We start from the raw sequence: 13,346 nt of genomic DNA on the forward strand, positions 1-13,346 counted from the left end.
GTTTTTGGAAGAAKGTAGAGGGTAAGTAGAGGAATTATTAGTTTTAGCAGATCAAATTCTTAATGTCAACCACAACAGCCTTTGGCTTTCATTTTCTATTAATACACTTAAAACAGCTTTGTAATTTCTCCCTGAGGTGACTGTGTTTATGCTGCCATGTACTTAAATAACTCCTGAAAAATAGCTGGAAAAGGTAAATTCCTTCATCAAATGGAGCACAGAGTTCTTCTTTTGGGGGTAGAGGTGGAAAGCTTAAAGAGAATCTGAAAGATGAAACTGAGATGACACGGACAATTAAGAGAAAAGAGGGTAGCCAGATTTTTTTTTTTTCAAAAACTGAAAGATAGGGTGTGAACCAAAACAGTGGCAGAGAAAGCAGTGCATGTAAAGAACAAAATAATTTTTTCCTCCCCTTCTGGGTTTTCCATGAGAAAGTGCATCTGCCAGTATGCCGGCTGCCCTTTCTAAGTTCCTTTTATCAAAAAATATTTCTTGCTGTTTTATGTTGAGATATCATTGCTGGATTTAATTGGAAATCTCTAGCTAGGCAAAAAAAAAAAAAAAAAAAAAAAAGGTCTGTTGTTTCCACAGTTACCTCTAGGCAGCGGCAGTAATCCACATATGATTTAGAGAATTCATCAACTACAGTCAAACTAGAAACAGCATTGTACATTGCAGCACAGATAGAACCTTCATGGTGCTTGATATTGAGGTATTGTCATGCAAATATCCGTCAGCAAGCCGTAGGGAAGATGCTTAACTTTACAGAGCTTCAGAATTTGCAGTGATAATTTGTCTGTAAAAATTCATGTTATGGATTTTATTTTATTTATTGTAATTTCACCCTCACAAAAGAGAGATAGTTTTSTCATTTTTCTTCACTATTACCCTTTGATGGAAAGCTGCTGTCATGTCAGTTTAAACATGTGGTTCAACTGTAAAACAGCCAGCATAAGGTTTGACAGTCTAGCCAATTGTTGGTCTATTGTTTGCAACAGGGAGGCTCCTCTTGGCCTCAAAATAGGGTTTTAAAAGAAATTGCAATATACAGACACRTTATAGATCCCAATTGCTTTGTAAAGCTCTTAGATATGTGTTCTCAATGAAGTTCACAACAGATTTCACTCCTTAAAAGGAGAGAAGAAAGGAGATCGTTGTTGTTGCACCTGTGTAGTGAATAGCTGAGAACTGGAGTCTGCTCCTCCTCATCTAATAAACTGACAAAACTCTATGAACTTTAATGGAAGTGCACAATATGTAGCAGTAAAGATACAGCTTCAGATGGCCATAATTACAGAGAAATTGAGCTCTGGAKAAATAGGGGGATGTTCTCAAGAAAACATTTTACTAATCTGCTGTAGCTGTCTAGGTTTTGCCTTTGTAATGCCTAGATATAGGTGCCTGCCCCCGCTGGGTGATCTAGGTTGCTTGGAATAGGCAAGCAAACTTTTTTGTGTGTTCAATGGAAGAACTTGTAGTTTCCTAAAGAGCAAGAAAAGATGTCCACAAACTGTCCTGGAAGCAACATAGAGATGGCCTCCCTAACTTTAAGTATCTGACCAAGAATCATAAAATAGGTGTTGCCACTTACTGTGATCCAGTTCCTGTACTTCTCCTCAAGTGCCTAGCTGGTACCCCTCTTGGTAATATAGCTGGCAACTCAAGAGAAGTGATCATTCTCCTCTGCACAGCACTTGTGAGGTCAGGCAGTTCCTTGAGTGGTACCTGGAGTGAGACAAGCACGCAGGTGTTGCTTTGACTATACATATGAGGCTTGACATGCATATAATCAGGACAATAAAGAGGGATTCTACCCAAAAAGCGRGGCTAGTTTCAAACTGGTTCGTATTAGTCCTGCAGCAGGTCTCAGAAGGAGTAAGTTAGGGATGGTCCAAGTGATTTCCGAGTCCTGTTCTACAGTCAATGAGACTTTTCCATAGTTGGGAATATTTATCCAATATTTTCAGGGTGAAAAATAAGGACAGGCAGTTATAAGAATTACAGTTTTTTCACAGGATTGCTATCCTGTCTAATCTGAGTATTGGCATTTTGAGGTGCTATGGCAATTTGTAGCAGCATGTATGCATTGAGGGATAGTTTTTTTTATTGGCCAGTAGAACTTGCATTTGTTCGCTTTTCACAGCATGTGTGTAGTCACACAAGAATCAAGATGACTAGACAAAACAGATCAAAAATATTTTGAATTTGATATGGATATAATATTGTACCAATATGAATTTTAAGTCTACAATACAGTCAAAATCTGTGCGTCACTGAGACCTCTTAACCATCTTCTGTTCCAGGGCATGATAATGGCCCTTCATAACTTGTAACTTAGCCCACAAAGCCTACATCAAAGTGCAGTATAATGCCATTTGTTTTCAAAATCTCTACCGAGGAGGGGGTGAGTGCATGAAGGAAAGCATGATTAATAGGTCTAAAAATTTTTGTGTCTCACCCAGTCRAATTTTAACTGCAAACTAGAAACCATTTCATTACTGAGAGGTTTTACAGTGAGGAAGGCTGGAATCTGTTAGAAAAACAAATCAAAGTGTGTTGCTGTTACTCAACAGAAGGAACGAGGATTTGGTTTGTTTTAACACGTGAGCATGGAGGTCTGTTCAAATCAGACTTTACTTATTTTCAGATCCCGATATTACATAGCAGGATGTGCTTTATTTTGACTATAGCTGCCCCATCCCAAGTGGTGTCATCTGAAAGAGATGTCTACCTAAGAAGAAAAGTCTCTCTTTAGGTACAGAGGAGACTGGCATAGATTGATTATTGCTGGTTTAATTTAAATTAGTCAGGAAGTTCAAAGTATTCATATTTAGAGCTCCAAGTCAGCTTTACATTTTTTGCTGTGTCTGAGATTGAAAAAAGTTTTCATAATATAGCTATTACCGCTACAAATCATGCAAATAGAATCACAGAAGCTTATGTAGAAAGAAAATAATAGCATTCTCTGCCTCTTTAAAACAGGATTTTTTTACATTCTATGAAAATAGTCTGAAATAGTCTCCCAGAGCCAGCCAAAGCCTTGAAGACAATGTTAACATTGGTTCTTAAAATTTCTGTACAGGGTTTTGAGGGAGGCTGGCCAGGCTGTGCCCTTTCACTTCAGTCATGAGATCAAATCCATTGAGGTAGYGCTATGAACAGAAGACATTGCTCTTCACTCAGCTGGTTAGATTTTTAACTATGTAGGCTGTACGCTCGGGCAGTTTCAGCTGCACAAGAACAAGTGGCTGCCCTGGACCAGACCAAAAGCCCATTTATGCCAGAATCCTGTTCTTGATAGCTGCTAAAGGTGTGTGGCTATGGAAGCATGACAGAATGGGGCAAGCATATATGACACACTCCCCAAGTGCTCCCATCCTCCAAGCATTTGCAGTTCAGAAACATCCTGAGACAGATGGTCTCTGTGCTTTTTAGTATCTTTCAATGGATTTCTCTTTCTCTCCCCACTGATCCACAATATGTTTTGGCAAGAGGATCAATAACTCTGCTACTCCAGGTTGCTCATGACTTCATAGATCTTAATCATATCCTCTGTCATCATCTTTCCAGACTGAGAAGTCCCAGTTARTAATTCCTTAGAAGCCTTTGATTCTCATTGCTACACTGCACTGTTTTTTTTTTAAGTTCTATTATATCTTCTTTCTGTTGTGGCAATAAGAACTGCATATGTGGAAAAGCCATGGATTTAAGCAGTTATATTATAATTGCTTTATGTTCTGTTCCTTTTCAATATTGTCTATGATTTGGTTTGCCTTTTTGATCTCTAGGAAGCATGAAGGAGGTTGGAGAAGATCAGGTATCAGATTTAGTCTTTTGAAGGAAATTCTGAGGCTTCTGATTATCTTGGATGTAACTAATGGTGATTTTGGAACTTCAGAGCTCTGCAGTGCCACTGTTCTTTTCCATCCTTGTTGCACTACCCGAGATGGTCATTTAGGACATCCTTTTCCTAGCTAGTGGGAAGGAGAGGGAGGAAGCTCTAGCAAATAGACTATCTTTTGCATATAGGCCAGCAAAGGACATCAGTGAAACTGAGTGCAGGAGAAGCAGGAGAAATAGCTTAACTTTTTTTTAAAGAAAACAGTATTTTAAAACCTTCAGAAAAACTCACTAAGCCTCTTAGGGTTTCCAGCAAAACATTTTATTCCAATACTCACATTATTTCTAAAGTATTCTAGAGCAAAAAAAATGTACTGAATGCCAGAAATAATACATGTTGTTGAGTTAGACTTAAAATAGCATGTGTTACATCAGGGTGTGTGCAAGAACAAAAATGGTAGAGAGGACTGACCAGAGCAGAAATTCAATACAGGATACAAACATTTACAACAAGTAAAAATCTGGCAAATAAATTATTTTAATTCTTTTGCCTGGATGTTTCCATATCTTCTAATTATTTTTCACCAAGTTAAACACAGGAAGGAATATGCAAGGCATAAAACAGAAATATTAAATTTTCTTCACAAATACAATAACAAAGAACCCTTTTAATGGCAAAAAGTACATGCAAGGAGTGGAGAGAATGAAAATTAGTTCAATAATGYGGAAATACATTATCCATTAGTAACAGCAAATACCTGTATTAATTTAAAATCGTACTACAGTCAGTCCTATGTATCACATCTTTCCAACRTCCTACTAGTTTCTATGRGACAAATTTTCTGTCATGTTGAAGATAAAAGGAAGTTTGAAATAAATGATCTTCTGGCATTTTTAAAAGTACTTTAAAAATAAATGTTGATTTCATCTTTCCTTTATTTCTGAAAAAAGAATATGATTCAAGCCCTCCCCCATCACTGGTACACTAGTGCATTCAAAATCTGTAAGAAAAACATACAATATGTGCATTGGAATTTGATCATCTTAGCTGCTGACGAGATACTAAACAAAGGCACTCAGAAAAGTATATTTAGAAAACTTCCCCCCCCCCATCATTATTCCAGTGTCAGAAGGGTAACAGAGGTCCCTTGGCAAGGACGTTTTTGCAGCTTGCTATAACTTGCTAAATATGATCCTGTTAGATACGGTTAGAGCACTCTCAACATACAGTTCTAAGTGTATTTTCCCCAGGAAATTTTTCTAATCTGCACACTTAAGCTGCCTTTAGGTTTCTAGTTAATGCCAGGTGAGCCTAGGTCACAAAAAAAAGAGGTCACAAATTATTTGCATGTTATTTCATCGATTTCAATTTGAAAGCCAGTTGAAAATTACATGAAAATGGAAACTCATGCCTCTTCACCCTAACTTAAGCATCTAAATCAATTTGTAACACAATACTGTTGGTTATTAATGGAGATAACAATAACAGAATCATTGCTTTTTATGAAACCATATTACAGAGTTAGTGGATGTAGGTCCCTGTGTCTTCTCACTTACGCAGCCTTTATTTATCATCAGGAATATAGAATTGAATGTGTTTGAATTGAAGTATGCATATGGAATTCAGAATCATGCAATTACAAGCTGTAATAGTTTACTGTTTGAAGGGTTCTGTGTGTTTGCATACTGTTAACTTTCACCATGAAGATTTTGTCTGTTCAATTACTATTCCTCAAAGACTATAATTTGAAAATTTTTTATAGGTTTTATAAAATGAAGTTTAAAATTCCTACCTGAAGGCATACCTTCATTCAATATTCTCCCTTCTCATGTTAGGTCTTCCAAACAGATGGGCCAAATGATCAGTAGGCAATTTTGGTACCAGCCCTACAGAGCTGATCTCTACAGTTGGCTGAGGACAAGTTTGATGCTACTCTGATGACTAGGGCAGGCAGTCAGGACATGCAGATGTTGACACACAAGYTGGTGCATAGTAGCTCTTATGATGAGTCCTGACATTTCCAGGAGATTTAGAGAGCCAAGCCCGAGCTCATTTGTTCACAGTATGTGGATGAAATGAGCACAGTCAAGCTTGATCCTGATCTGGTCCAATCTACCACCAGGTATCACAGAAGACTGCTTTATTGCTTCACTGTAGCAAGGGACTGTGGGATATTTCCTGTATCTGAGCTGATATTTCCTTATGCACAGTGTGGAAGTTATGTGCCTAAACTGCAGGCCGTCTATGGCCAAACAAAACCTAATAGTGTGGTTTAGGTAACTGTACTTCACACATTACTGTAGGAATTACAAAAGTCAGATCCAGATCTCACTGCATGCTGGAGAGCCGTTTCTAAATCATGTTGAAGGAGCTGGCAGTTAGGCTTCTATCCAGTCTTTGAAAGTCATGAAGTAACACAAACATCCACTCCTTTTGTGTAAATGTAGATGTGAGGCAGCTCAGCACAGTAAGTGCTAAGAGGGAAAGTCATTCTTGCCCAGTCAGAGGGGTAGGTAGGAATAGTGATGGGGGAAGAAAAAAGTAGTTGGGCAGCGTACAGATTCCAAAGTAATAAGCACATTCAGATTAGACAGCAATATAGTCAGGCATAAGAAGTGATAAGTGAGGGAAAATTTAGTCAAATGTTTTAACTTTCAAAGAAATTTTTTTTTAAAAAAAGCAACATTAATTTGACTGGGTAGAATGGTCTTCAAAATGAATTCAAACTAAACCATCTCCTAAGCAGGATTATCAAAAACTGACAAAAAGTGATATTAAGGAATTTTCACAATGCACAGAGACAAAAGCCCTAATGTTTGTCTCCAGTTGTCTTACGAATTGCACCAAAATCAACATTTGCCATTTACTGCTATAGAGGCAATATGAAGAGGCTTCTTTCCCCACCTCATCCAACTAAACCAAAAGCTGCAAACTAAGGACTGGCTTCATTTTGAGTGAGAATGGGAGAAACAGAAGGAATCTCTTCAATTTTAGGTTCTGGTGGAAGTTTTTAGTTTGCTATTAGAAAAACAATTGAACGTTTTAACACAAGGTAGTTGAAATTTGAGAGCTTCAAGCTTTAATATATTTTTGAACTAATCTAATTTTACTTACAAAGTTACATATTGTTTTTGATCACATAACTACCCCCAAGTTTTATATTTAGTCTCCTGCTTCCTTTAATATGTTAACAATGGCATATTTCATATTTGCTGAGTTTATTTGCATCTATTAATTTTCCTATTTACATAGAGCTTTCACATCCACTTCCAGTATTATCATCAAAASAGTATCTTTTGACCTGTGTGGATAGAAGTGTTAAACAAGGGGTTTAAGTGAATGACTCAGCTAAAAGAAAACCACTTAGAAGGTACTTAAGCATCACAAAGGATAGAYTAGGGAAAAAGGATAAGAAAAAATTATTTCTTCTCACTGATTTTCTGGTATTGCACAAACACTTGTTGACCAGATTGTAGTCATCATACTTTCAGATGTTATAGTTCAGTTTGCTTGCATTCTTCTACAAGAATTTGGTCTTGCATTGTCATAGCAGGGAGGTAATCATTGACTGGGTCTTGAATGCKTGTAAGAATCTGACCTATCCCTCGGCTGATTCTCTGCCCGTAAGAGCCACTGCTGTTTTTGGTTGAGGCCGTTTGCCCTCTGTAGACTTGAGCCCGATGCTCACATATACCAAACTTGCTTAGCAGGATAAATACATCTCTTCGGAAAGCTTTGGTGAAGATAGCATAAAGAAATGGGTTGGCACAAGAATTGAGTGGGTAGAAGAGTACCAGCAAGATCTTGGAATTGGTGATGGTTATCAAGGGTTTACTCATAATAGCTGATAATGCATGGAAAGAGATGGGAGCCATGCACAGAAAGTCAGTGAAAATCARTATAGCCATCCTTTTGGCAATTTTGGTGTCTTTGTCCCCTGACTTGTACTGAGGATTTCGCACAGTGATGTAGATTTTTATGTAGCAGGCACAAATAATGACAAAAGCAATAATGTTACATATTAAAACAAAGACGACATAGGCTTCAGCCACAGGTGTTTCAGTGTCCATAGGCAAGCAGATACTGACTTTGCTGTAGCTGCTGACTCCAAACAGTGGCAAAAGGGCAAGAAGAAAGCATGAGAGCCAACCCCCCAGCATGATAACCAAAGCATGTCGGAGGCGAATCTTTCGATCTGGGCGCATGGCAAAAGTGATGGCATACCAGCGCTCTAGGGTGATTACAGTGAGAGTGTATACAGAAAGTTCACTAGCAAAAACTGTGAAAAAGCCAGCTGTATTACAACCAGGCCCTGTCTGCCACTCTATGGCATGATTATAGTACTCTGACCTGGTGTAGAGATCCACAGAAGCAATCAAGAGAAGGTATAAGCCCATGCAAAAATCAGCAAAGGCCAAGTTACACATCAGAAATCGTGGTACAGTCAATTTGTAATGGCTGGTCAGAAGGATAAAAAGGACAAAAATGTTACCTGCTATGGCCAGTAGGTTCACAAACCACACCACAATCCTTAGAAATTTGTACCCCATAATATCCTCACAGGGGTTAAACTCATCAGGTTCTGGAGTGCATATTATATCTTCATTGCCTCCACAGACGGGGTAGTCATAATGGTTGTCAAAAGCCTGGACATCTTCCATTTGAGGATTCTTGAGCTCTTGGCCAAATCCAACATTTTCTTCTCCATGCTCTTCAAAAAAAATGTAATAATGGGAATTTTCATGAAAATTCCTGAACTTGGTGTTTTCGTCATACRTAGTGTCAGTGTGATCAATATATTCTTCTGCAAAATCTTTGTAAAATGGACCTCTGAGAGCTTTCGCTGATCTTCTCTTACGAAAGCTGTGACTGCCAGTCTGGTTACATGTCAAATATTCCAAAATTCTGAAAAAATACAGGTTGAAATCACATTTACAGTTTGACTAGAATGGAGTGGGTAAACAAAGAGAACACTTAAATCACAATGTGAATGAAACATTATCAACTACATTTCTATTAATAAAAAGACAATATTTGTAATAATAAAAAGACAATAAGCTTGAGAGTTTCTGGGATCAAACATCCTAGACTAGACTTAAGTACCAAAAGAGTTTCTTTTTTCTGATCTGTATTTTTGCTTTCTCGGTTGCTGTCAGGTATCAGGGGTAACGCAGCTTGTCACCATAATCCCTCTTACTTTTTGAGGGTCTACATTCTTAATGGGCCACCAGACTTCTAAGATAATACACATAACGTTGTGTTCCTTTTTTGCTCACGAATCAGTTTCTCCCAGMGTCATTTTTTTTCCTCTTCTGCATATTTCTTCTAGTATCTTTAAAGCTCACTAATAACATAGTACTTGGGAATCATGTACCTCCATGGAGTGATGACCTGGATTTTTGTATTGTTTGTAATTTTTACTAGAAAAAATCTTACCAACTGGCATCATATTTTTTGATCATTGTCATCTACTGTCACATAATCCTCAGCATGTGTCATTTCCAGGTATGCACAATTCCACAAAGAGTACRATTCAGGCTGTTTGAGAAATTTTTCATCTCCAGTAATAAAGACAAGCACATACTTGGTTCTTTCAGTTATTAGACGAATTAGGTTCTTTCTGTACATTCTTCTTGCCAGATTTTGGATCTCTTTAGTTCTCCTTGGTTGAGCTCTCTATCCACACTTTCCTAATCCACTATAATTGTGAATTGTGAATGTTACTGCTATGTGAGTTTTGTATAGTTCATATACCTTTCATGGCATATTTTTAATATACTATGCATTCAGACAATATTGAAGATTGATGCTGTCTTCCTATATCAGGTGCTAAACAGGAGTTCATAGCTCTAAGCCTTATAAAACTTTGGAGAAATTTGCATTGGATTCATACTTCAGCTCTGCAGTAACATTTGGTTAATGGAGTAAGTTTGTGGGGGTTTGTTGTTGCTGCAGCAGATGGATTGCTATGTTGCATCTATAGGGACATCTATACTTCTGGTTTTTCTCTTTAATAGCTGCCAGCACTTATTTTGAAGGAAGTCAGGAAATCCAGCAGAAATACAATAAGAAATAATCTACCCATAAAGTTATTATAGAACAATCCATTTTCAGCATTTTAGTTAGAAGACATCTGAAACATGAGKTTATGTTCCCTCCAAAACTTCTTTTCCAATCCTTACTATAATATGTAGTGGTTGTTCTTTTTTCTACAAATTCTAYGCTATATCAAAAATTCTTGTATCAGTTTGAAATTGTAATCTCTCAGCTTCAAAGAATGGCCTCTATATTTAGAAAAAATGGCCATAGAAGTCCAATCACATGTAATTKTATGTTAATACTAAAATATTGCCTTTACTTACATAATTTAAAATTGAATCTAAGTTACTGAAACTCACCCACTGTTTTTTTTCCAGTTCCTGAAAGCACAGCAATGACTGGGATAGGACAGGTCAGCTCGCATYAGCTGAAGAAATATCTTTACAGCTGGCAATTTCTTTAAAGTCCATGTATTTTTGGCCATCAGTTCTTTAAGACTTTCCAGTCCTTTGGCTGGAAGGTTAGCAATGACTGTTCTGGAGACATCTCTAGGTAAAGGAAGAAACAAACTTCAGAATATCAAATAACTAGGCTGAAACTTTTCAGTCTGTAATAGAAATGTAGGGGTTTCATAGAATTCTACAGCAAAGATCAAACCCAGAGGAGGTAAAGAGAATATTAGCAAGCTGCATGAATACATTCCACTCCTGAAGCACCAAAGCACATACAGTATATTCATATGGAATTGAATGAWTTCTAATTTGACACTATGAACTCATTCATCCACTTAATTTACAGGCTCCGATACTATTAATATTTTAGCATATGTATAATTTCATGTACATGACCATTTCCATAGCATTTGATGGGAAWTCTATGCACACAGTTAAGCACCTTCCAAAATCTTTGCAATATTTTAGTGAAAATTTATCATACTTTTGCTAGAATCTGGTACCATTCAAATTGAAGTAGGATATGAAATCTTCCTGTGACTTTCTCCAGTTTTTAAAGCCTCATATCTTTAATATCTCATAGGGCAGAATGTGTATGATAAATATAAAGATTTTTTAAATTAGGCTTTTATAGCCAACCATATATAAATGCATATACAGAAACAAAGTATGAAAAATTCTTGAAAGCAACAACCCCTTCCATTAGAAGAGCTATTTTCCTTCAGGCTTCTTTAGTCACTTTAGTCTATTGGCCACTTCAAGAGAAAGCATTATAATTGCTAAAATAATATTTTTCATAAACTGAAATTAAAATCATACTTGTTATTAGATTGAAAAATAAGCATTGTGTTATTACTTCAGCTGTCACATTTAAAGTGTTCTAGTAGCAAAGATRCAGCTTATTTGATTGCTATGCACTGAATTCCCACAGATCTCATGGAGAGTGGCTGACCATTTACCATGCATTATCTTTGAAAGATATACTGAAAAACAGCACGGAAAAATGCTTATTTCCACTATCCAAAAATCAACATTATCTCCCTAGTTCTCCCCCTTCAAAAAAATAAACCAGAGCCTGAATCRTTAACAATGAATTCTACATAAAGGGCCAGCACTTTTCGCATAGCAAAATAGCATAGAGRAATACAGGGGAGGAGCAAGGAGAGAAAAAGCAATGGTATTTTCTATCAAAATATGTTGCAGCATGRCTGGAGTGCTTTGCAAACTGCTTTGGAACCAGTAGGTCTGTGTGCATCATTATAGCTTTTCATGACAAAGGTTATACCCGAATGTTACATATGCGTTCACACCCTAGACCTTTTTTCTTTATTATCGCTTTTAGCAGTTTCTGCTGTATGGAAATCAGACTTTAAATGTGTCTCAGTCCATTCTGAAATGATAGTGTTACTTTTGCCACTTTCTGTTTCTCTGATACTGAGTCCAACTCAGCTGGTATGTTATACAGTTTGTTGGTGAGATGAATTTCCTTTAGAACAGCCAAGTGAGGAGTATCTGGTCCTGCTTGGGTGTTTCACTCGTTTTGTTGCTTTGTCCTGAAACCCCTTCTACTAACACTTGAAATTTAAATGGATCCTTGGAATTATACTCTGCAAAGAAATAAACCTATAGAAAAGGATCTAGCGTAGGAAGGTTGTTGAGCACTTTCATAGTGAGAACCTGTGCTAATAAATGATCCAGCTGTTTTCTATGCATTGTTCTGCAAGAGTGATGCTCTTGTCTCTCTCTGTGAATCTCACACACCCTGGCTGGTTTCTTATATTAAAAAATTATTCTTATATTAAAAAATTTTTACTGATTTTATGCTTTAAAAAAATTGCTTCTAAAACTGTTATTTTGCTTTGCCTTTTTTTTTTCTTTTGGTTTGCCAAAAATTATTTTTAAATTGAGTTATAAACTACTTCCACTTTCTGAAGGAGGACTTTTTACTTCTGATAGCTTCTTTGCCATCATATATGTTTGAATATGTCACAATGAGTTGATGTTAACCATGTCAGATTCTTTGTTCTTCTAGGATCCTTTTTGGTAGATAGTGTGTGTTTTCTATAAAGCTATATATGAGTCTTTGAAGAGTCTGACTGCTGCCTGCTAGCATTTCATCTTTTACAGAATCACAGAATAGTTGAGGTTGGATCTAGATATCACCTAGCTCAACCTTCCTGCTCAAAGCAGGGTCAACTAGAGCAGGTTGTTCAGGGCTGTGTCCAGTTGCGTTCTGAATATTTCTAAAGATGGAGACTCCACAAACTCTCTGACCAACCTTTTCTCTCACAGTAAAAAAGTTTTTCTCATGTTGAAATGGAATTTCTGGTCTTTCAGTTTGTGCCCATTGCTCCTTGTTGTGTTACTGAAAAAAGTCTGGCTCTTTCTTCATTGCCAGATACTTCTGCACATTGATACAATCCCCCAAAGCCTTCTGTTCTTCAGGCTGAACAATCCCAGCTCTCTTAGCCTCTYSTTATAGGACAGATGCTTCAATCCCTTAATTATCTTTGTGACCCTTAGCTGATCCTTTTTGGGTTTTCACTGATTTCCTCATTTTTATAGAGCCATCCTTCTGAAGCAAATTGTCTTGATGAGCTAGACCTTGGACCAGATCTTATCAAAACAAATGTGGCCTTTCAGCAACCCCCAAAGGTCTCCATCAARCATTCATGATAGTAGCAGTCCACGTGCAGGGAGAGAACATGCTCAAATTCCATATAGTGGGAGTTACTAAGGCTTTTGAAGAGGGAAGTGTTGTCACTTTACAAACCTTTTGAAGATGTTCTGGAACAAGCATATGGAAAAAGATGATGGTGTTGATACAGTGAACCTAGATTTCTGAAAAGCCTTGCAAAAGCAGATATCAAGGTCTGTTAAGATAAAAAAGCTGTTATTTGACAAGAGGAATGGCTCTCCTAGATTAGTAACAAAATAAAAGAGTGAGGGAGAAGACTGGGAACAGATRGTAAGTTTTCATACAAGAGGAAGAACGGAAAATGAGCTTGTCTCAG

The 13,346-nt window shown here is 37.2% G+C and overlaps 1 protein-coding gene across 3 annotated transcripts in view; it reads right to left on the minus strand.

The window, feature by feature from the left end:
- Positions 1 to 7,335: 7,335 nt before the first annotated feature.
- TSHR (thyroid stimulating hormone receptor) overlaps positions 7,336 to 13,346 on the minus strand; it is a 60,133-nt gene continuing 54,122 nt past the window's right edge. For all 3 annotated transcript variants that reach the window (XM_085317660.1, XM_085317659.1, XM_085317658.1), the window contains 2 exons: positions 10,240 to 10,428; positions 7,336 to 8,746 (listed from right to left, as the gene is read on the minus strand). In XM_085317660.1, coding sequence (XP_085173786.1) covers positions 7,336 to 8,746; positions 10,240 to 10,428 — 1,600 coding nt within the window. The remainder of the gene's footprint in view (positions 8,747 to 10,239; positions 10,429 to 13,346) is intronic.

Source organism: Rhea americana, unplaced genomic scaffold (assembly GCF_003343005.1).
Source record: "Rhea americana isolate MKP2758 unplaced genomic scaffold, rheAme1 scaffold_5, whole genome shotgun sequence".
NCBI lineage: Eukaryota > Metazoa > Chordata > Aves > Rheiformes > Rheidae > Rhea > Rhea americana.